Consider the following 25,856-nt stretch of genomic DNA (forward strand, 5'->3'; position numbering starts at 1 on the left):
CATTAATCAAAGCTAATTGGGCCCAACAAGCTTTCTTTGCCAACAAGCTTTCTTTGTCTTTACATAATTTGCCCATAATCTTGCCACTTTATTTCTGCTGCCTGTGATTGTGATCCCTCTTAGCAACCCACAGTTAGATCCACACTTTAATGACTGATATAGTTTTAAAGTAATACTTGCCCAAGTTATTCAGCCTCCTCTTCAGCTCATCTCTCTCTTTAGTCAGGTTTTTATTACTGCTCTCAATATCTGAAATACAGTCAACATAAATGATTGCTTTATTTTATCAGTGAAAAAATTGATAGTCTTTATATGTATATAAAAAAAGCAAAACTGCAACACTGCAGATCACTCAGTATGCTGATCCATTCATATGTGAATCTCATCCTTTAACTTCTCCTATTTTAACGTACTTACCATAGATGGTTCTGTTCAGCTTGTTTCTCTCTTCTGTTACACTCTTTAAACTGGCTTCAGTACCTGGTTGAGAAGTTTTAAACTGGAGCTCAGATGATCAAATCTTATTACTTTTTACATGATGTATTTAGTAATAGATGGGCACCTCATCAGATGAAATCCTTGGTTATTGGTGTAATTAAATCCTCATACTTACTAAAATTGATGTTCCTCAACTTGTCTCTCTCTTCCGTCAGAGAATTATGCTGTGAAACTGTTAACAGGGAATAACAGGGAAAGTCATTGTCATTTATTGCATTTTATCCATTATTTCCATAATTTGTAAAAAAAAAATAGATTACATTAATAACTACAATGAACTATAATTCATATCATACCTTACTATATACAGCAATAATTCACTAATTTGATATTATGTACTGGTCCCAATTGTATTGCAAAAACATTTGTGGGCATTGACACAGGACCTTTGAGGTTAGGTTAGTCAGATGCAGGAGTATTGATTTAGAAGATACTCACAAAACATTTAGTCATCAAAATGGCGTACTGTCATTACATGACTTAAGGGGTTCTAGCGGAATATTGACAATCAATATCATTTACTTAATTTGTCAGTAGCATTTGTCTGTGAGTGACTGATTGGTGTGTGTCACACTTATAAAGTTCAGGTCATTTGTTTAGTTTGAAAAGAAAGAGGAGTCAGTCCACTTCTGTGAGAATTTAATAGGGTTTAATGGAAATTTCAATTGAAGTTTATAGGACTTGTTCCCTGTGAACCAACCTTCAGTTACTGATATAGTTTTATCATAGTTCTTACCAAAGAGATTCAGGCTTGTCTTCAACTCATCTCTCTCCTTTGTCAGATTTTTATTAATGGCCTCAATATCTAGAAGAAATGAACAAATATTGATTCCATTGAGTGACTAATAACTTTTTCTTGATCTAACCCCTCTGCACAACCATGTGAAGCCAGAAATGTGTGTCCAAACCTCTAATCACGTCAGAGGTTGTGCAAGTTGAATCACTATATAATCAATATCTTACCTATTCTTTGTAACAGTTTGGGTCAGATGCCTAATTCTCTGATTACGAGTTTGTCACTTCCATGACTAGAACTGTGTGTATGCACACAGATCTATGAAGATGTTGGACTATGTTGCTCTCTTTTGTAAATCTCTCTCATTTTATGCATATGCACAGGCCTAATTTCGATTTCCATCTTTAGCTATGAATGGATGCTGACACTCCACTTCTATAAAACACATTCTGCACCACAACTATACAGACATGACAATGAAACCATTGACAAACTGGAAGAGAATTAAATCTATTTTGTTATATGGCCCCATGTCTAAAATTGCAAACAGAACAGAAATCACTGGACTGCTAAGAGGAAACATCAACTCTGTAAATTCAGAGCAAAAAATGGTCAGATTTAAAATGAGAAGCCAAAAAAACATCAAGCCTGTAGGAGGAGGATTGGCAACTCCTGCTTTATCTGCAATAGATAAATGTAATCTGTATTTTTGGCAAAACATCCTTGTGTTGAAATGTTAATCATTAGCTGGAAGACACAGTTATACAGACTGCTGTATATTGTAATACAGTCTGGTGTATAAACCAGCTATTATCTTGTGTCATATAACAAGAATGATATTTGTTCTCTTCTCAAAGTCACATTAGTGAGGTCCTCCAACAATGCCCGAGCAGCCATCTTAACCCATAACCTGTTTGCATCATACATGCACAAGGGCACTGAAACCATACAATTGTATTTAAAACCTTTCAATACTCCTATTAATAACAACAAAAAGAGATACAGACAAAAGCAATTTGGGTACAGTTTTGATTTTCTCACTGCCTTGAGGATTAGGCAGTTTGCAATCATTGATTGAGCCCCGAATTTCCCATCTTGTCAAGGATGTGGATCAAAACTATGATCCAAAACACACCAGGATATACAGTATAACTCAAATTGCTAAAACAGAAGTAAGACAAGGTACTGTGAAGTGAATAACCTACTCAAAGCACACATTAAAACACATTAAAATGTTTGGGGGATAAGAGAGTCGGAAATGCCATGAACTTGAAATGCAAGTCACTGACAAGATTTTGTGTCTGCTAAATGAGGCAACACAAAGCTCTGTAGCAAGGAAGTACCGGGGCATTTACTTTTGTGACTGAACAATAACATTGTTCAATAAATAGTTAAAAAGCCAATAACTTCCATAGGGAATACTCATTTTGATATGATTGTATATTTAAACAATCAGATTCAATCCCAGATTACAGGAGTGATTGTACCATTATACTTACCAAAGTTCGACTTCGTACACTTGTCTCTCTCCTCAATCAGGGCATCATGCTTTGAAACTGTAATTTTGAAAATGCACTTATTTGCTTTCATTCCAGTTTTTGGCATAATTAAAAAACAGTCTAAATTAATTGTAATTCTTAACTCATTCATGATACCAATAGCTTTCTTAGTTCTAAGCTGATGATAGCGTATATTCGTCCTGTAGCTATGACGAGCAGAATGAGCATTTAACTGAAAGCTTTCCATGTAACATGTGACGACTATAAACAACTTGTTCCGTGTTAGGTTCAGCATCTGATTATTGATGTAGTTTTGTCAGCATACTAACCCAAACTATTCAGCTTCTTCTTCAGCTCATTTCTCTCCTCTGTCAAGTTTTTATTAGTGGCCTTAATATCTGAAACACGGCAAAAGTGAATAAAAAATTTAAACATGCAAAATTTATTGCATGTTTAGTAACAGTCATATCAGTGTCATCTATGGCAGGTAGTACAGTAATGACATCCCTCAAAATGCATTAATGAAAGGGTTTAATCATCATACTTACTGGAGTTAATCCCCTTCAACTCGTCTCTCTCTTCAATCAGGGAATCATGCTGTAAAACTGTCATTTTGAGAGAAAAAGTTACTGTTACTTGCCACAAAATAAAATAACATTCAGAATCAAATTCTAATTAATATAGAAAGTGTATCTATTAGACAAACGAGCATTATTTTCCTGGAGCTGATAAAATAAAACAGAATTAGAATAATTAAAGGGGAACTTCACTTAACACCTATAAATTAATTTGCCCTTGATGTTTCAAGCTCTGATAAGGAATGCAGTTTTATTTTCATACTTACCAAAGTCATTCAGCTTCCACTTCAACACATCTCTCTCTTCAGTTAGGTTTTTATTACTGGCCTCAGTGTCTGAAAAATATTTCTAAATGGTGTTTGATGTTTTGGATTTATAACCTGTCAAAGCGAAGTTCTGAATAATGTGGTAATTTCATCATCATACTTACCTAAGCTGACCTTCTTCAGCTCGTCTCTTTCTGCTGTCAGCAAATCATGCTGTGAAACTGTAATATGAAGTGGAGATTTCATTTGCATTACTTACATTAAAAGTAACACACTTAGATTATGTTCACATTCAAAGAGCCTGTGATCCCTCCAACCTTTATTTAAAACCCATAGATGTTACATATTATCCTATGTCTTATCATAAATAATGCTTTTTGAATAGGAAGGTGCGGGTCTAATAAACCATGACCTGATCTGAGGGCCGAAATTTTCCCATTTTTTCATAATTACCAAAGTCAGTCAGTTTCCTCTGCAGCTCATTTCTTTCTTCAGTCAGGTTTTTAGTACTGGCCTCAGTTTCTGAAAAAGAAAATCAGTTATCTGTGTATCCAATCTTGGTTAAACGGAGTCTTGACAACCGATGTCTTCATCATCATACTTACCATAGATAGCCGAGTACAACTTGGTTCCATTTTCATGCAGATTTCTGACTTTGGCACCAAAACCTGTTTGACAGTTTATCATCAATTATAAAAGAATCATCTTACATCGACAGCCAGTGAGACACTTAATTTTGACACATATATCTGTTGATAATGTGCAGTCAAATACAGCCACAATTAAAAAAAAGTCATATAAACAGAAGACAATATTTGCAAATCTCATAAAACAATACATTATTCACAATAGAGCAGAAGACATATTCACTGTTGAAAGTGAGACATCTTACTATTTTATGAAAAATATGAGCTCAACTTGAATTTGCCCCTGTTGTGGAAATGAAAGGCAGCAAAAATAAGATGCAACCAAATGGAACAGCTGCAGGAGCAACACGGTTAATCAGCATCAGGTGAGTAACCTGACTGAGTATGAAAAGAGAACCTTGAGGTGGTAGAGTCTCTCAGAAGAAAGACAGAGTTTCAACAATCAGCAAAAAACTGTGTAAGCCAATTGTCAAGCAATTTAAGAATAATGTTTCTAAACATGCAAAGACTTGCAAAGACTTTCAAAGACTAATATCATAAAAGATTCAGGACAGGAAACATGAGACATGAAAATCATTATTGGATAGCTGTGATCTTAAGGTGCTCAGACAGCACTGTAAGTTTGACTGTAAGTAAGTCAAATTTATGCAGACATCATCTTTCCAGATAAGGATCACAAAGTGCTTCACAACAATAATCAACAAATGAAAAACAACAAATTCCACAAATTAAAAGCAAGCTCTTATAGATCTTACACTGAAGTCTGAATTTTATGGAGAGCCAGTTCAAAGACAACAAACAAGTGTCACATGAGATCACTTAGAGGACCAAGAAAGTAGCCTCACAGTCACATTTTAGACCATTTGTAAGCGACCCAAAGATGAGTTAGTGAATTACAATAGTCCAATTGTGAGGAAACAAAGGCCTGAACAATAATTTCTAATTCAATTTGGACACCATTTGACTGAGGCGAGCTGGATTTCGTAGATGAAAAAAGCGGAAAATCGACTATTAATATGATTTTCAAAACTAAGAGGCTGGTCAAAGGGAACACTTGCATTTCTGACTAGTGATTGAACCAATTATAATAAAGAGCCAAGATGGTTAATCACAATTAGGAAGCAAAGCTGTCAAGATAACAAACAAGATCTTCTGTTTTTTTAGTGTTAAATGAAAGATAACTAGCTGTCATCCAGTTATTTATGGCATCAACATGGTTTTGAGAGACATATATTTTTACAATATTCTGTGGAGAACCTTCAGAAAAAGAAGAAAAAGAAGAAAAAGTGCTATAAAAATCCTATGAATTAATTTATTTTCCATTTTCAAAGCCTAAATCTTTTGATCAGCTGCAACTATAAAGTTTTTTTTTAAATTTTTAAAATGTTTTTTTTTTACACTTTTTATTCTATTTAAGTCATAATAGCACCTGTTATTACAAAAAAAAAGGAGTTCATGGTCGTGGATGTATCAAAATGTATAATTTCTGTAGCCATGACAAGGATGCGACTTTGAACACAAACACTCACACTTACACACAAAATAAACTGAACATTTTAGTGCATCATGAAGCACAAAAAGCTAAAAAGAAGACCCAGAACTGTCCAGCAGCTGGTCTCCTCAGTTCCGAGAAGGTAACAGGCTGTTGTTTTTTGTTAAAAGACAGGAGAGGCTACACAGTGATAAATATGGCTCCGTCCTAACCTTTCTGAGACATGTTGCTGCCATCAAACTCAAGATGAGCAAATATTTTTAATGTGATGGTAAAATATCTCTCTTTCAACATATGATGTTCATTGTGCTATCATGAGTAAAACACTGGTTTATGAGATTTGCAAATAATTGCATTCAGTTTTTTATTTACTTTTTACACAGTGTACGAACATTTTTAGAATTGGAGTTGTATGTTTAAGTGTCATCTATTGTTTACAGATTCTGCAGAAACTAACTCAATAATCCATTTAGAGAACATATAAAGAACTTCCACTGATGTTCTTAAAACATTAGCTCATCACTGATACACTTGATACAATGCATGTTGGACACTTTTAGCACCTGTTTTTATCTAGAAGTGGACTGACTCCAAATCAGATCCAAGTCCTGATAACTGGAGACATTTCAACAGCATACATACCAAAGCTGATCTTCAGATCTTCTATCTCTTCAGTCAGGGTTTTGTTACCAGATTTAATGTCTAAAACAGAGATTTCATAATCAATTATCTTGAATTATCAGGTTATCCTACTTTCTTTAGCTCTACCATAGATATAGTAGTGATCAGTTTATTTACTCATAGAAATGTAAATTTTCAAATAACTGAAGTTTATTAATTTATAATCAATAATTTTCTGTATGAATGGCAAAGAATGAATAAGTGTATTTCTATTAGACTGGTCAGTATCATTGTTAAATGTACAAATTGATTTTAAAATAGAGATACTATAATTGCCTAGCTGTACTGTACTAAACAGTCATGAGTTGTGGATAAGTGATGATCTAGCTTTTATATAACTGCAGGAACTCACAGGCTTCTTGTGAAATGCTCAAAGAAGTGAAATGCTAAACAGCTGTTTTCATAAATTAATTCTGGACAATGACCTGTCCGGGGTGTGCCCCGATGGATGGATGTACTTTATACCAGGGAACTGGCATGGGGAGGCCTGACTAAGTTGGAAAATAATATTGCACTGCTTTTAAATACTGCAAAAGGCAGGGCTGCAGTCCATCTGTGGATAGGACTTTAACAACAATGAGGTGTTAAGGTTACTCACACAGAGCAAAACACAGAGAAATGTTGAGAGCTGCCTGTAGCATGCATATGAGTCCAATGGTGACAGCAACCAGCTTGTACAGTTTTATTCCTGTGTGTAAAACCAACATGCATCACTTCAGAGAACATAAATAAAGATGGATTCATCTCCTGATTTCCTCTTACCAAAATCACTATTTGCTTAACCTTAATAAAACGAAACCGTTAACACCATGGGGACATATTCAAGTGCCTACCGCATGAATGCGTGAACTGCAATTTCAAAATAACTGACATCAATGTTAAAATTTGCTATCCATGTTGCTTTATTGATTAAAATCCACCCTCTAAATTATTATTGAATCAAAGGATTTCCTTCTCACCCGTTGCTGCAGGAGTCACTTTTCTGTCTTCACAGGAGCAGGTATTTTCGCATAATGTGGACATTTCGTATTCCCGTTTGTGAAGAACCATTTGTGATGGTAAGAGTGTTTTCCTCAAATGGTCCTAGTGTGTGATGGGATTCTCCTTTTATAGCTTTCTATTATTTTCACTTGTGTCAACAGAAACTTTCACTGCTGATTCAGCTGAAAGATTTGTGGGAGGCATTCCTCAACTTCTTTTTTTGGACATTGTTGACACATACTATATTCTGCAAAGCCAAAAAACTTTTATTATTTGATAAAATGTAAATAGAAACTGTTTCAACAAGTAAATATCACCCAATTCAATTTGAAAAGCAATGTTTTCACTTACCTTTCTCTATTCAAATCTTGATTCAGTTTTCATCCATTTTCTATATTTTATGTGATCTTTGTATCTTTGTATCTATCTATCTATCTATCTATCTATCTATCTATCTATCTATCTGTCTGTCTGTCTGTCTGTCTGTCTGTCTGTCTGTCTGTCTGTCTGTCTGTCTGTCTGTCTGTCTGTCTGTCTGTCTGTCTGTCTGTCTGTCTGTCTGTCTGTCTGTCTGTCTCTCTCTCTCTCTCTCTCTCTCTCTCTCTCTCTCTCTCTCTCTCTCTCTCTCTATCTATCTATCTATCTATCTATCTATCTATCTATCTCTCTCTCTCTCTCTCTCTCTATCTATCTATCTATCTATCTATCTATCTATCTATCTATCTATCTATCTATCGGGAAAATTATCACAGAAAAACATTTCGGTGCAGTAGATTCAACATGTTTTTACAAGTTATATTCGGTCTTTTACATTTTTTGTACATGGGGACTGGTGGTAAGTCATACACGATATTGGCAAAAGTATTCGCTCATCTGCCTTTACACGCATATGAATTTAAGTAACATTCCATTCTTAATCCATAGGGTTTAATCGTCCCACCCTTTGCAGCTATAACAGCTTCAACTTCTCTGGGCAAGCTTTTCACAAGGTTTAGGAGTGTGTTTATAGGGATTTTTGACAATTTTTCCAGAAGAGTAATTGTGTGGTCAGACACTGATGTTAGACGAGAAGGCCTGGCTCACAGTCTCTGCTCTAATTCATCCCAATTCAGGTGTTTTATCGAGTTGAGGTCAGGACTCTGTGCAGGCCAGTCAAGTTCTTCCACACCAAACTCGCTCATCCATGTCCTGATGGACCTTGCCTTGTGCACTGGTGCGCAGTCATGTTGGAACAGGAAGGGGCAATCCCCAAACTGTTTCCACAAATTTGGGAGCATGAAATTGTCCAATATCTCTTGATATGCTGAAGCATTCGGAGTTCCTTTCACTGGAACTAAGGAGCCAAGCCCAGCTCCTGAAAAACAACCCCACACCATAATCTCCCCTCCACCAAACTTTACTCTTGGCACAATGCAGTCAGACAAGTACCGTTCTCCTGGCAACCGTGATTCGTCACTCAAGAGAAGGCGTCTCCACTGCTTTAGAGTCCAATGGCGGCGTGCTTTACACCACTGCATCTGACACTTTGCATCACACTTGGTAATGTATGCCTTTGGAGCAGCTGCTCGGCCATGGAAACCCATTCCATGAAGCTCTCTACGCACTGTTCTTGAGCTAATCTGAAGGCCACATGAAGTTTGGAGGTCTGTAGCGATTGACTCTGCAGAAAGTTGGCGACCTCTGTGCACTATGCGCCTCAGCATCCGCTGACCCCGCTCTGTCATTTTACGTGGCCTCCCACTTTGTGGCTGACTTGCTGTCGTTCCCAATAGCTTTCACTCTGTTATAATACCACTGACACTTGATTGTGGAATATTTAGTAGCAAGGAAATTTCATTACTGGACTTGTTGGACAGGTGGCATCTTATCACGGTACCACGCTGGAATTCACTGAGCTCCTGAGAGCGACCCATTCTTTCACAAATATTTGTAGAAGCAGTCTGCATGCCGAGGTGCTTGAATTTATACACCAGTGGCCATGGAAGTGATTGGAACACCTGAATTTAATTATTAGGATGGGTGAGTGAATAGTTTTGGTAATACAGTGTATGAATTTGCTTCATCCCATTTTGTGCCCTTTTAGTCCCTCTCTTTAGCCTGATTTACCCAGCTGGTTTAAATTCTTCCAGTTTTGTTAGTGATATTTTGCAACATGTAAACGGTAAACAAAAAGCAGGAAGTCACAACTGCTGTTTTGTTTGGTTAATGTTGCTAAGCCTTTCCCCATGCCTGCACAGGGTGTATCAACCAATGTCGTCCTCTAAGACTGCTTGGTCGACATATTGCTCAATGGCTGGGGTTGTTGGTTTCAGTCTGCGACTGCTGACTGTGTCAGTGGTTTCCAATGAGTGTGGGACCGTAGCTGTGAAAGAGAAGTCTTCCCCTTCCTCTTTGTTCTCGTTGTGAAAAACAAGTACACATCATTCTCCATTGTACAACAGAGGTATGAGTTTATGTTCTAATGTAATCCTCAAATATTCTTTATCTAATATGTAAATATCAACTGTCACATACATTCTAATGAACCTCTATGAATCAAATCAAGGAAGCATGACTGGCAGAGCTAGCTGGTGGTCAATAGGAACTACAATAAAACCAGCACAGTAAGTGCTTCATAATAATTCTACGCTCTGAGCTGAGCAAATTCTGCGTCATTTCATAATTAAGTTCAACGCGACCCCCGCAACCCGACCGACGGATTGAAGGTATAGAAAATGGATGGATGAAGGAACTTGAATATAACATCGTGTCACTGTTTACGAATTTAGTGCCTAATTGTGATTGAGTTAGGATATTTAACCATATGGATATGACTAGTGACTTGTGGATATAAGAGGCTTTTATAATAATATCTTGCAAGAGAGAACAACACAGTACAAAATACAGAGTTGCTCTGACCATTGAGGCAAAAACAGTTATTTTGCCCATTTGTCACGCCTTGGGTATAGTTGATTGTTTTTTATCTAATCTACCTTCCCTTCTCAAACCACAGTTGAAGTTACCCAGACACAGTTGTAAATATCAGATTCATCCCTGTCCCCCTTAAAGTGCATCTATCTTATTATAACAAGCTCACCATTATAAAGAGGAATTTAAGAAAACAGGACAGGGTGGTACCTTGCAGTTCGGTCATTTGCAGGTTATACACAGTAACACTCAATACAATGCATGTAAGAATTCATTTTCCATTTCTGAAGTCCCCCCCAGATCATTTTCATTTGATCTTCTTTATCACACTACATTTGTACTGATGTTGGACATATATTAATGAAAAGGGGCACTAAAATAGTGACATGATTTGGTTATTGTACTTACCAAAGCTGTTTAGCCTTCTTCTCAGCTCATCTCTTTCTTCTGTGAGTTTTTTGTTCATGGCCTCAATTCCTGAAAAATAAATTGACAAAATGGATTTTGATCAATTGAAATTGAAATTGAACAAATTGAAATAGATAAATCTATTGTTTTACTCTATCAAGTTGTTGGTTTCTTCCAAGTACTTCTTGTAGCTGCAAAAGTAACAAATAATGTATAGAGGTGTGCCTGGACCTTCCTTCAAGAGAAAAACAATAATCTCCAACTCAATAGGTGACGTCACAAAGACTATGCTCGTCTTTTATATATAGTTGGGTTTGTGACAGGAGAATACAAACAGAACACAAGTACAGACAGGCCCTGGCAGGCATTAATAGTTTCCGGACTTTATGATGGCTGGAAGTATGAAAACAAATAGAGCAAACCAAAAATAAGGTTAAAAGGTGCTATATACGTTAAAATAATTTACCATTTGCCTTTGAGGCCATTATATTTTTTGTGCATTTACCTGTTGAAAAGGGTCTGTATGGGTCCTTGTGACATATATTTTGTCATTTAATTTTCTGCCCAAATCATAGGGATTTGTGTGTCTGCGGTGTATAGTTAGACGTTCATTTCTGCTGAGAGCACAGCTGCTCAGTGGAAAAGAAAATAGTTACTGTTACTGATCAAAAGGAAGACAACTCATATGGAACCCATCTAAAGTGCAAACTTTACAGCAAAAATAAACTTGCTTATGGCCTGAAACAAAAATTCTTCTCAGGTTCTCAGGTGTTTGTTCAGATCTACTCTTAGGACTTTACTTTGAGCGACTAAAACTTAAGAAGGCGTCCAATGCTGAATTGGAGCCCTACCAAATGACCATGATGGCCACATCCATCTTTTATAAATAATCTTTCAAAAATACTCAGAGTTTAGTGAAGTTGGTGATGTGGCCAGATAGTGTCCTCACGTTCACAATAAGTGTAGCGGCTAAGCCTACACTTAAAGCCACAGAGACGCTGTTAGCATGGGCACTTACACGTTTTCCTTGCTGCTGGAAGTGCCTTCGGCTTATTAAATGAAAAAAATATCCAAAATGCATAATTCAAAACTAGTCTTCATTCCTTCTAAAAGCATCCACGTGACTCTCCATAAATCCTTCTTTTCTTTTTCCACAGTATTATCGATAGCAGAACTAAACACATGACATCAAGTAGCAATCAATAACCTGTTTGCTCTTCTGTGCATCAAAACCTGTCACCTGAATGAAAGTTCCCACCTATATGGTGCTATCAATTCACTCAAATGTGACAACAATTGGACCAGTTTAGCACATTACAGCCTTTTAAACATGTCTCTTACAACAAGACTCTATTCTGATTAATACAGGTGTTTCATCATAATACTCACCAAAGTTGGTTTTCTTCAACTCGTTCATCTCTTCGGTCAGGGAAGAATCTATCATTTTGGGAAAAAAAGATTACTTACATTATTACATCAATTACAAATCATGTCAAATCTCATTTCACGCATTAAATGTATTAATTACTGTAGTTTACTTTTACCCAAAACTTATTTATAACACCCACTGAAATAGAACATTTTACAACTGTATGCATATCATATTTTATGTAATTTAACATAATCAATCTGATCATTTTTCTGTCATGGTTTGCATGAACTTTTTTATGTCAAGCTACAAAAATTGCACCTTATTTCAGATGACAGAATCATTTGTATCTGACCATTTCTGATCTCTTTCACAACTTTTGAACTTGATCATTGGAAGAATTCTATGTTTATTTATGAATTCATCTATTTGTTTAAAATTTAGTTTGATAAAAGAATAAAGCTTGATAATAATAATAAAATTTTTTATTTTGAATTATTTTGACCTCTAAGCTCAAAAACAAGAAAAATATAACAAGTTTAGTAGTTGGTAAAGACACAGTTATTGGTGATAGCATTCAAATTTAGAACAACAGTATTATATTCAAACTTGACACTGTCAGAATCGGTGGAAGGCAGGACCCAGATGCAGTTCTTTCAGACTCAAAAAAAGGTTTATTTACAAAACAGGGAGCAATAACAAAAAGCGCGGCAGAGCTGGATTCAAAAATATTTAAACGGTGAATTAACAAGACTGTGAAAACAAAACAAGACTATGGAAAAAAAACAAGGCTATGGAATAAATACTATGACTACGAATAAATTAACAAGGCTATGAGGCAGGAAACCAGCCTTAACTTCGGTGATCATGACATGAAGGGTTGGTGAGGATTCTGCAATGAATGAAAGGAAACCAGGAGACTAAATGCTGTGGAGGGAGTGATTAGTGATGAAGTGCAGCTGATGACAATGAAGCAGGTGACATGAGTGAAATTAGGTGGCAGGGGAAAAACATGGAAAGATCATAACCTGAAAACATGAGAAACTGAAAACAAGACTATTAAAACATAAACTGTGACAGACACCAGTTATTTTTCTCTAACGCACAGCTGTTTTCCTTTTTTTATTGTAAAGTATCTTTTTTATTTGTCATAAAAAAAGTTGTATGTTAGGATAGTGAAAAATGTGAAATTGTTATCTTGACTCTCTGTTTATCTTTGTTGCTGTGAAGGTCTGACAACCTGTCCAGGGTGTATAGATTCATCATAAGTAAAAATGTTGTTGTTTTCTGCACAGTTGTTAATTTTTGAGTCATACTTTATAATGACTTAACCATGAGTGCTTATATACAGTATTATGTAATAATAATAGCATATATACATATATATGTAATACGATTAAATAATCAACTTTAACTTACAAAATGGAAGACGCAGTGAAATATTAAGCGTGGCCTGAAGGATACACAAGAGTCAGAAACTCACAGCAATCCCTCTGAGCAGTTTTCTTCCTGGGTACAGCAAGACCATAAACAAAAATTTTTACATTACTTCCAATGAAATTTCATCAACATACATTTATTTCCTATAACCTGCTGTAATAATATTTGTTGAAGCTTTAACCTTCAACAAGGTTTAACATACATTACACAATGTCTATACTCTGAAATTGTTCCAGCCCCCATCTATGTGCAGAAAACTAGAGAAAGGTATGCAAACACACGCAAACATGCGCACACACACACACACACACACACACACACTCCCCTTAAGCCAGGAAAGTACTTGCATTTATCATGAGTGCCTCATGTATCATGAGTTTGTTTGGAGCTATGTTTGTCCATGTGCTCAGAAGTTAACGTTACACATTTGCAAGGTGCTATATGTAGATCCCCACTGGAGGCTGTGTAAAACAATGTTTCTCAATTCCGGGCCTCATGACCCACTGTCCTGCATGTTTTCTATGTTTCCCTCCTCCACCACACTTGATTCAAATGATCAGCCCGTCATCAAGCTCTGCAGTGGCCTGATAAGGAGCCATTAATTTGGGTATAGTGTTAAAGATTATACCCATGACGAAGTAAGTATATTCCTGACCTAACGTTAACCATCACAATGGAGTACCTAACAGCCAGACTGCTTGTCAACCCTGTTGTATGCTGTTGTGGAAGTTTTTGTCATATTACTTCTGATGAAAAATGAAATAGAGACTTCTTTTTGCCTGCTGACAAAGGTCAGAAAAGGTCAATCAGCACTTTCAGCGGTCATGGTGAAGAAAGACTCCGAACAACGGGGAGACTAAAACATTTATACCTGAGGAAACGCCCCTTAGGAGGCAAGGAAAGGGGCTTTGATCTTTGGGTGCCCTTTGGCCTTTTGTTTGACCGTCACCTAACCACACCCCTGGGGGGTGTCTCACACTTGGGGAAGAATGCAGGATATTAGATCTCGATGGTAATTAAGAGACAAATGGTTAAAAACAATTGATGTGCAGATGGGAAAGCATGTTGTGGCGGTTTCTTAAGCAGTTGTACCAAAGACATTTGAAATTACCATTACAATATCACAGGTGATTATCCTGAAATTTTGAAAACTTATTCTAGCTACGAGGAAGTGTGCAGATACCCCTCATCTCCCTACTCTAGCTGCATAGAATAAATTAAATCATAACAAAGACAGGGCCAAAATGCCACAACTTCCTGATTAACCCACTGAAATGACACATCCACAATATCTCAAAAACCAAAATGCTCAAATATCCTGCTTTACCCAAAGCTTAACCTTTCTCTGTCCTCCTTTTCACTCTCACCTTATTCTAACTTCCCTTTCATCCTCTTCCTATCTATGACCCCACAAACCCTCCCTCATTCTAACCTCTCCCACTTTTTCAACTCTCCCCCAACTCCCTTTCCTTGACCCTTACCTCTTTCCTCACCCTTACCTCTCCCTAACACAATTCTCCTCTAAAGTCTTCAAGTGACTCTCTCCAACTCTTCCTCCCCACCATATTACCAACAGAAACAAAACGGGAGCTCTGCACTGTTCCCAATTGTATATTCAATTCAATTCAGTGTTATTTACATCACGCCAAATTACAACAAATGTCATCTCAAGGCACTTAAATAACATAGTCCAATAACATATTGTAATTGTAACAAATATGTAAAAATATTTTGCTTTCTTGATATTACCATTATGGTTAACTAAAAAAAAATCGTACTATTGTTAAACATTGATAACTGATTGAACATTGAATTTCTTTCTCACCAGGCACAGCAGTAGAACTTTCAACCTCCTCACTGGTATCAATTTTAAAGGTAAAACTCCTGTTTGGAACCTCATAGAATTTTTCAATATTCTGAATAACTTCTGATTCATGGGCATAACAGGCCATCTTTCACTCCAGTAACTGTGTTGGACTACAGTAGGTCTGTGAACTGCTTCTTCTTTTTGGCTGCAACAATGTAGTATGTTCTTCCTCATTTGAACAATTTCAAAAGTTAAAAGTACAAAATGCAGAAACAGCGACTCTCTGTGTGACCTTGCAGTTGTAGTGGAGTGGCTTCTGTACATGAACAAAGATGAGGACATTCACACATCTGCTGATGACATCAGTTTTGTTCTTGATCAGTGGAACTGTATGTACTTGTTAAGATGACCGATAGCGGCCGGTTCACAGATGAGGCTTGAGGCAGAGAGTCAGTGCAGACCAACCAGTTTTTTTATTCACCAACAGACATCCAAATGACAGGAATCTGTGCATTGCCACCCTCTGCAGGGCATGTAGCCCAGGATAATAGCAGCCTAACCAGCTTCTGATCTTAACTGACTGCCTTTTAAAGCCTCCCACTACTACCCAGGCTCTACCATCTGATTCTATAGAGAACAGTCCCCCAACAAGAAAATACACCAAATCATAACAATCAACTATCTTGAAAAACAAACATTTGACAATTAAAAAGGCTTTAACACAACTGCATAATATGCCTTGCACTCTAAAATCTTACTGACTTTATCCCAAACATGTTATCCCCCCTCCTTAATGGAGACATGTTTTCACCCGGAACTTTAAAAGGTGTTCTGGTACAGAGGGACTCTTTTAGCCTGAACACTCTGGAACAGTAAGCAGAAAAGGTAAGAAACTTACACTGGAAATTAAATTATCCCTAATTTCCAGAGAATTGTGAAAAGTAATTGTTAATTTAACCAAACAGTCTGTGCTTAAAAACAGTACAAGTCTCTTCAGTTCCAGCTGAAGAGGGAGCCATCAAAACATCTTAATATCCAATAAAATATCAATTTGTATGGTGACATAATTTCTTACCTGCTATACTCTGTTTAATTTCTAACCAACAGGATATTCCAATTCCAATTTTTATTTAAAAAAGAATGGTGGTTTTAGTACCCTGCCTATACTTTATATAATCAAATCTAACAGAGTGCTGGAGCCCACTTTTTTGCTTACAGATATGACATGGCAAGTGAATGAATGACTCTCACTTCACGTCTGTCAGTTAAAAACAGCCTTTTTTCAGTTAGAAAAATTCAATATAGACAATAGAAAATATAGACACAGTTCATGAACCCCTCAAGCACAACACATTTATATGAGAGAGTTCTTTTGTCAGGCTTTTAACTCATATTCACTGTCTTGTTGGGTTTGGGAATTGATCAGCAGAATTTTGAGGTCCAGCTGATTTGTTTTAGTGCTGGTATAAAATAATTAGTGCTATGACATTGTAGTATGGCAAATGACTCAAGAAGTGGGTGAAATGAATGAATTAATGGATATATATCAGCTTTGACTATTTGAAATTTAATTTCTATAGTGTACTAGTCATCATGCCACATCAGTTTACATCTGTTTGCTTGTGTCCTGCTCTCTAAGCTAACATATACAACATGTGTTAACATAGCCACACTCCCAATAAAGCTGCTCTGATTGACATATAATTCTGTTTCTGTTTAACCCTTAGTCACTATTAAAGTGCTGTTGCTTTGTTTTTAACAAATGTCAATGTGATCACCATTCAACTATGTTACAGACAACATATGTGCAGTAATTCAACTACAGTTTCATGTACAATTATCTCTTAGGGAGAAAGTTTGAAGGTACAAATTTTCTCAAACAATGCTGCTGCTTTTGATGAGCAGAGTAGAGGCGAGGAAAGATGTTTCTGTAATGGGGGAAAAGATCTCATTGATGTGAGGCAGCACTTGGGATGTTTGTAATAAAAGTCGCTAGATTTCTCATTGTATCCTGTAGGTTCTTGTTCTTATCTTTCAGTTATTTCAGTAAATATCAGATAAAATAAGTGAGCAGCAACAACAAACTATTGCCTTGTGTACATTGTGGTTGGTATATGAGCAAGCAATGGTAAGCAGGCTTAATAACCATGTGAATGCTTTGAGAATTCACATTCATTCATTCATTCATTAAGAAAGACATTAAGGCTTTACAGAATTGAATTGCTGTAGAATGATGACAGTAACAAAACAATATACATTTAATGTTTTACAGTTAATCAAAGCACAAGTCTTTATTTTGCAAGCAAAGCAGACTACAGAGCAGTGTGTGGCTAAGACTAACCTCTCACTTTATATTCATGCTAAGCAATAAATCTGTATATGGCATTCAAACCTGAGGAATACTTTGAAAAGGTGTGATTTATTTTTTAAAAGCTTCTTTTGAGAGATACATATAATAGCTCTATTTCTGTATTTCTCATCTATTCTGGAAGTTTCATTTCACAAACCCACTGGAGTGATAAGGAGCACTGTTCATCATTCCAGCTTCTTTTGTTGTCAAAACTCTTTATGTTCCCACAGTTTTCTGTTCTTTTACCATTTGGCTCACCTTGAGACCAGTAGCTAAAAAAGACACAAAAAGAGGGTCAGAATTTCGGTCAGATTTTACCTGCTTAGTGTTAGTCATTTGTATATTGTGGTATAAGAAGCCTGTATTAACAAGAGTAATTTAAATTGTATCAAAACTTAAACCTTGTGGTCAATTGAGTCCCATCCACCCATTTCCATGTCCCTTCGTTGGTTGAGTCAGTCAGTCCAATCCACATGTACCTTTTTAATTGGTTTGCAAAATTCTAGTTTAAAAAGAGAGACATTAACATGAGTCAACCATCATGAAGTGATGTAAAAGTATTATCTGCCTTGATGATCTTTGCATTCATTAACTATTATGCGTTTTATTCTAAAATATATTGGTGTCATGTCTGTCATGCACACGAATTCATACACCTACCTGTTTTTCTTCACTATTGATAATCATCAGGTCTGCACCTCTTTGAAGACAGTAATTTCTACTTTCTTGCCAGTTTTTTTTGGTATTGGAAACATAGTAAGCACTACCTCTGAAAAGTACCCATCCTTGTTGACCTTTGTAAAAAAACAGAGAACATCAATCTATCATTAATATTAATCAACATAATTAATGGAGAAACATTAGAGAGAAATTTGATTTAATTATGGAATCAGAACAATGAAAAAATTAAGATATAAATACCAAATTAGTCAGATATCAAACCTTAAATCCCTTTCAAACTAGTGTGGTAGCTGTAGAGAAAAAAGGAGCCCTAGAGACGATTGCATTTATATTTCTGTTAAATGTTTTATCAATCTATGTGTGTTACTAACTGCGTGTATTATGTAACCTCACAACCACAGAAGTATTCATTTGTGTAATTAAAAAGAAAATGTGACGGCTAATGACGGGCCTTTCAGATGGCTTTTAACAAATGACCCACCAAATGTTCATAAAATGAGGAAAGTTGGGACACAAGAGGGCTGTAGTTAAGAAATATGAAAACAGGAGAGAGGGCAAACATTGAAGGACGCACACTCAGAATAAAAGGTGAAGCCCCAAGACAATAGGCAGAGTGTTCTAAAGCTGTCTCACGGCATGTTTGGTCTGTCTTTGGATTCTGGCTAAATAAATGCACCCAGCTTGCACTTTGCTATCTACAGAAGATTATTTTGGCCTCATCATGTCTCTTGATTTTATGTTTGCCACTGATATAATAGAATACTATTTTTGAGAACTTTTCAGACTAGATTTTGAACTTGCAAGTCAGTCTGACTGAGGTGACCAAGAGACAGATAGTGACAAAATTTCACACAATGGGCTAAAAATAAACACACACAAAAAACAGACAAATAGGGTGCTAGAATTTAAATGATTTTTCAATACATTACTTGGTGATTTTGTTAAAGAGGTCATGAACAAATCAATGCTCAGAACACAACACATGAGAGCCAGCTCCTCAGGCCAAGACTCAGCAGTTCACCTCCACCTTTAGGCGAAGGGACGCTCTTGAGGACAGCAATGTATACATTTTGGACAAAGAAGATAGCTGTTTTGACAGAGGAGTCAAATAAGCCAGCCATGTAAACTAGAAAAATCATCTTTGAGTAGGAGGTGGTCTCAGGTATCACCTTAGTAGCACTTACAATGCAACCATGCCTCTATTCCCCAGGTGGGTTCACAAACATGTTTGGTCAGGCAGGTGAACAACTTACTGGTAATAATGACTCATAATTGCTCTATCAATGATCAGGTGTATCAGTGACACACATGTGACCTCAATGACTTGCCAAGTGTGGGTAGATGCTCTTTCAACTAGTTATCAGTTGAAACTCTCCTCCTTCTAGTTAGAACTGAAAAGCCTTTCAGATGAGATGATAAAAAAGCTTTTGGTGTGATTATGTTTACAGACTGCTCTGCAGTCATGGCCATATTCTCTGAAGAGTTGTCTGAATCCACCATATGTAATTTATTATTTCAAGTGGGTCCATTGTGACGTTCAGAACATATTATAAATCAGGGTCAGCATTCCATGCAAAATTTGCATGGAGTCCACAGTTATACAGCAGCTACTTTCCAAATGTCTTTTACATCAGTTTTGTCAGACCTAATGTCTGCATTGCTTAAACGTGAACAATTTGTCGCTGAGATGTCAAAAGCTAAATTAGTTTATTTTCAAATCCAGAAAAAAAAGAGGTTCTCACCCAAGTATTTTAGATGTGCCTTCAATTCGTCTCTTTGTTCAGTCACTGCACGATGCCGTACATCTGTTAATTGAAAAAAGAGTTTGATACACTGAACAGCTGACATTTAGTGTTGTCACAGCAGGAAAAAGTGCAGGTGAGGCAAATATTGTTAACTACAAATGCAGTGCGATAGACTGGTACTTTCACTTTGAGAGGTGGTTCTAGACCCCCGTTCCAGTGAAAAAAATCAATATGGGATGTCCCATTGACTGTGTTCATCTTTATATACAGTGTGGAATGTTCCTGAAGAGCAGGGAAGATGCATAAAACTGCAACAGATTCGTGAATAAAACTGTGTGTTATTAAACAAAAGCAGAAATATGCATGTGTATCGTTTTAACCAGATTCATAAAGCCATAAGAACATGTTGTTTTCATTTTTATATCTCAGTCATAGATAAACTATATGGACATGCATGAACCTGATTTCCACTCCTATTTGAGCGAGCTTGTCTGGTGGAAAAAGGTGCACTTTGTTTTTGTGAGTATGCCTCATTTATGCATCTGGCTCCTGGACACAAGACCCAAGTGCAGACTCAGGCAGGCAAGAATAGTTTCAAAGCTTTATAATGGAAGAAAGCATGAGAAGAGCCTGAAATACACAGTATAATACCTTGTAGAACTATTATAGGTTTAAAAGGCACTGTATCAGTGTACTGCTGTGAAACCATTATTTTGGATGGAGAAGGTACCACAAAGGAAAGCACAGTCCCAAATAAATCCATCCCATCTTCCATTTAAGGTGGCAGGTCTTTGCTATAACAAGTGAATGATTGCAGTCTAATATTTTTATTAAATGCATTTCAAATGCACTTTTTAATATTGATGATTTGGAGAGAAACTTTGAAAGACTGATACCATTTTACTAACTATATAAGACTTGATACTTGATGATACTTGCCAAAGTCATTCAGTTTCCTCTTGAGATCGTCTCTCTCTTCAGTCAGATTTCTGTTAGTGGCCTCAATTTCTGAAACAGAAATAGATCCTCAATCTGATGGATTCATTTATTTCAATGACAAATTATTGATTTTCCAAAGCTTAATTGAAGACAGTTTTCATGTTACTACAAACTTGATAACCATAGATACTGATACTGTATACTTGCATTAGGAAGTAATTTTCAAAATATATTCACCTCCCTTAATGTAGTGGAGAAAATGTCTTGATCTTTACACTTACCATAGATGGTTCTGTTCAGCTTGTCTCTTTCTTCAGTTCGATTTTTAAGACTTGCCTCGATGTCTGATTGAAATATTAACAACATTTAAAAAGAAGTCCACAACAAAATAAATATTCACTTTACTGATTAATTCTCCCAATTTCAATAATTGTTAATCATTTATACAGTAAACTTTGACGCAGTGATGATCCGTTGCACCACTACTGTATATTTGCATTAGTCATTTTCAAAATATATTCACCTCCCTTAATGTAGTGGAGAAAATGTCTTGATCTTTACACTTACCATTGATGGTTCTGTTCAGCTTGTCTCTTTCTTCAGTTCGATTTTTAAGACTTGCCTCGATGTCTGATTGAAATATTAACAAAATTCAAAAAGAAGTCCACAACAAAAGAAATATTCACTTTATTGATTAATTCTCCCAATTTCAATAATTGTTAATCATTTATACAGTAAACATTGACGCAGTGATGATCCGTTGCACCACTACTGTATATTTGCATTAGTCATTTTCAAAATATATTCACCTCCCTTAATGTAGTGGAGAAAATGTCTTGATCTTTACACTTACCATAGATGGTTCTGTTCAGCTTGTCTCTTTCTTCAGTTCGATTTTTAAGACTTGACTCGATGTCTGATTGAAATATTAACAAAATTAAAAAAGAAGTCCACAACAAAAGAAATATTCACTTTACTGATTAATTCTCCCAATTTCAATAATTGTTAATCATTTATACAGTAAACTTTGACGCTTCCACCATCCCACTTACCATATTTTGTCTTCTTTATCTCATCTCTCTCCTCAGTCAGAGAATTATGATGTAAAGCTGTCATTTTGAGAACACAAGTTACTTGTTATATTGGAAACATAAGTAAATTCCATCCGTCCACCCTTCCATCCACCCTTCCATCCATCCATCCATCCATCTATCCATCCATCCATTGCTGCTATGCAGAGATCCCCAGACCTCTTTCAGGTCTTCTGGGGGAACACCAAGGCCTTCCCAAGGCAGCTGAGATATTTAATCTTTCCAGAAAGTGACATGGTGGTATACTCTTTTGGTTACCAGCCACGGCTCATGACCACAGGTGAGGGTTGGAACAAAGATTCATTACATTTTCAACCTGTTCCACTGAACAGCTGATCGTACATCAAAATACCCTTACACTGCTGTGCCCGTCTGCCATGTTGTAAATCAACAATGACACCAAATTACAACATTTTTCAGTATAAAACATGTTACATTACTATATTTCCAATATTGTGTGTACAGCTTATGAATTTGAAGCAACACTAAAAATACTGATATAGTTTCATGATCATTCCCTCCTAAGGCAATTAAGCAATTTATGATAATTGTGTTAAGCTGTTGGTTTCGTCTACTTCATCAAAGACAAAATTTAGGACTCTCATGTAGCTACAACAGTAACATAGAAATAATGTGTGAACAGGTGTGTTTGGACCCCTTTCCACGTAAAAAAACAATAGGTGATGTCACAATGACTGTTTCGATCTTTCATATACAGTCTGGTTTGGGCAGGTGCATGGCACTGTATAAATTCACGAGTAAAACTGTGTTAGCACAAAAGCAGAAATATGTATGTGCATTGTTTTAATCAGATTTATAAAGCCATGTGTGCATATGGTTCTCTTTTATAAATTAGAATTTTTGAGAAACATGTACACATTTATGAACCTGATTTCCACTCCCATTTTTAGCCATGTATGGGTGCGCACATGCAAGTGATCAGCTCTGAGAATTCTATATGTAACATGTAACAACTATACTTGTTTCCTCTTGGATTCAATATCTGATGATACTTACCAACGTCATTCAGTTTCCTCTTGAGCTCATCTCTCTCTTCAATCAAGTTTCTGTTAGTGGCCTCAATTTCTGAAACAATTACAACAATCTATTGGATTAATTTTCACTGATAAATTGTTGATTTTCCAAAGCGTATCAAAGACAGTTTTCATGTTACTGCACACATGTTAACAATAGATACTGATACTGTATATTAGGGGTGCAACGGATCAAATAAGTCACGGTTCGGACCGTTTCGCGGACCAGAGTCACGGATCGGATAATTTTTCGGATAAGCAAAAAAAAAAAAAAAAAAAAGACAAGACAAATAAACAGACGGTCTTTTTATTTATTAACACTTTTAAATTATTAAATTGAAATATATAAAATCATCTTTATGTGCATAAGGCATAATATCTTCTTTTTAACATAATCAATGAAAAACAACTTAAAGTGCAACATAAAACGGCATATTTCCTTCCTTTAACCGAATTTGGCCTCATGTCTGCACCTATAAACACACCCATGGAGTTTGTGATGGCTTTAACCCGGTCGGATTGTGCAACAAGGGGCTGCATAATTGCCGCGTGATATGCGGTTGTTGAGCAGCCTTCGTTTTCACTCCTGTCAGTGAAACACCGGGGTGATGTCGCTTCAAATACGTGGCCATGCTTGATGTGTCTCCACTGTTATTTGACTTTCCTGTGCCACAGTGCCTACACACCGTCATGGTTTTATCCACTAACCTCTTTTTCCCATACAGGGGAGTTAAATGAAGAGGGGCGTTCAAGCTCCACCGTTCCTCCACTCGCCATGACCACACTGTGAGTGGACTGAACATGCGCAAAACTTTTTTTTCCCCTCGTAAATCAATCTGCTGATCACATGCGTGCCGAACCGAAGATATTGATCCGAACGGATCACGGATCAGTGATGATCCGTTGCACCACTACTGTATATTTGCATTAGTAATTTTCAAAATATATTCACCTCCCTTAATGTAGTGGAGAAAATGTCTTGATCTTTACACTTACCATAGATGGTTCTGTTCAGCTTGTCTCTTTCTTCAGTTCGATTTTTAAGACTTGCCTCGATGCCTGATTTGAAATATTAACAACATTTAAAAAGAAGTCCACAACAAAAGAAATATTCACTTTACTGATTAATTCTCCCAATTTCAATAATTGTTAATCATTTATACAGTAAACTTTGACGCAGTGATGATCCGTTGCACCACTACTGTATATTTGCATTAGTCATTTTCAAAATATAGTCACCTCCCTTAATGTTGTGGAGAAAATGTCTTGATCTTTACACTTACCATAGATGGTTCTGTTCAGCTTGTCTCTTTCTTCAGTTCGATTTTTAAGACTTGCCTCGATGCCTTATTGAAATATTAACAAAATTTAAAAAGAAGTCCACAACAAAAGAAATATTCACTTTACTGATTAATTCTACCAATTTCAATAATTGTTAATCATTTATACAGTAAACTTTGACGCTTCCACCATCCCACTTACCATATTTTGTCTTCTTTATCTCATCTCTCTCCTCAGTCAGAGAATTATGATGTAAAGCTGTCATTTTGAGAATACAAGTTACTTGTTATGTTGGAAACACAAGTAAATTCCATCCGTCCACCCTTCCACCCTTCCTTCCTTCCTTCCATCCATCCATCCATCCATCCATCCATCCATCCATCCATCCATCCATCCATCCATCCATCCATCCATCCATCCATCCATCCCCAGATCTTCAGCTTTTCTTGGGGAACACCAAGGCCTTCCCACCCAGGTTACGATCAGTTTCAACTTAGTCAGATTGACAACTAAATACAGACAGGTAAATCAGTACTGTGAGTAATTCTCACAGTCCTAAATAAATACAAATGTTATGTAGATTCCACTGACTCACTGTGAGCTGAAGTGTGGGTTTATTGACTGAAAATCATGTCTGTATATCAATTTTATTGTATTCAACCATTTTCTGGCCTCAACACTGAAACAGAATTGCCATACCTGCATTATCATTATCATCAAAACTTGGTGTTTTCTTCTTCTGAATCTGAGACTGTATATAGGTTCCCTGTCCCTGTTGTGATCAGTTTAGATATTGACACATTTGACCTTGGACCTCCTCCAAACTTATTTTCACGTATCTGAATGTTAAAATAGCAAATACACAACTCATTTTAATACAGATTTTTTTTTCCAAACTTCAGTAACAGATCTATTGTAGATAAAGTTTAATTATATACAGTGCCAGTGGAAAATGGGGCACAACAGCCCTTTCATTTTGAATGAACGGGTGTGTCCAGAGTTTTACTGGCAATGCAAGTCAAATCATCCCATTATTTTACTGAAAGTAATCTGATATGATGCCTCATACATACAACCATTATATTAATCTTGTCTTAAAATGACATAAGTGAATCCAATAATTGTGTCATTCCCATTACTTGCAACCAACTTGACAATTCTAGCAATAGCTATATTCAATATATTAATAAATCACTCCCATTTGGAAGAACTACTTTTATTTTCTATTTAGATATAAAAAAAAATTTAACGACATAAACATTTACTTGTGCTTTGTTTAACAACCATACATGACTATTTGAGTCAGCATCTGTTGATTGATAGCAGTGTACAGGTAGACTGTAGTTTAATCATCATACGTACTCAGGTCATCCAGCTTCCTCATTAGCTCCTCTCTATCTTCAGTTAAGTTTTTGTTACTGCCCTC

General features: G+C 36.3%; 1 protein-coding gene and 1 long non-coding RNA gene across 2 annotated transcripts; both read right to left on the reverse strand.

Moving 5' to 3' along the window:
- Positions 1 to 133: 133 nt before the first annotated feature.
- Positions 134 to 25,856, reverse strand: LOC140305210 (uncharacterized). Its single transcript, XM_072383960.1, has 16 exons — positions 25,793 to 25,856; positions 24,632 to 24,688; positions 23,133 to 23,201; positions 22,077 to 22,133; positions 21,592 to 21,654; positions 21,306 to 21,368; positions 4,031 to 4,099; positions 3,742 to 3,798; positions 3,578 to 3,646; positions 3,282 to 3,338; positions 3,063 to 3,131; positions 2,734 to 2,790; positions 1,235 to 1,303; positions 614 to 670; positions 418 to 480; positions 134 to 249 (listed from the first exon to the last, which is right to left on the reverse strand). Exons 1-16 carry the CDS (start codon positions 25,812 to 25,814, stop codon positions 134 to 136), a joined length of 1,014 nt encoding a protein of 337 aa, XP_072240061.1. The 5' UTR covers positions 25,815 to 25,856.
- On the reverse strand, positions 10,641 to 15,464 carry LOC140305005 (uncharacterized). Its single transcript, XR_011915308.1, has 4 exons — positions 15,328 to 15,464; positions 13,482 to 13,571; positions 12,083 to 12,130; positions 10,641 to 10,762 (listed from the first exon to the last, which is right to left on the reverse strand). It is a non-coding gene; the product is annotated as an uncharacterized lncRNA (long non-coding RNA).

The sequence above is a fragment of the Leuresthes tenuis genome, unplaced genomic scaffold, assembly GCF_036924035.1.
Source record: "Leuresthes tenuis unplaced genomic scaffold, fLeuTen1.0.hap1 SCAF_4, whole genome shotgun sequence".
NCBI lineage: Eukaryota > Metazoa > Chordata > Actinopteri > Atheriniformes > Atherinopsidae > Leuresthes > Leuresthes tenuis.

Coding starts and splice junctions, on each gene's coding strand:
- LOC140305210 (XM_072383960.1), bottom strand. CDS start 25,814: ATGAGGAAGCTGGATGACCTGA. Junction 3,647..3,741: donor GCTGAAGAAGGTCAGCTTAG/GTAAGTATGATG, acceptor AATATTTTTCAG/ACACTGAGGCCAGTAATAAA. Junction 671..1,234: donor GACAAGCCTGAATCTCTTTG/GTAAGAACTATG, acceptor CCCTGTTAACAG/TTTCACAGCATAATTCTCTG.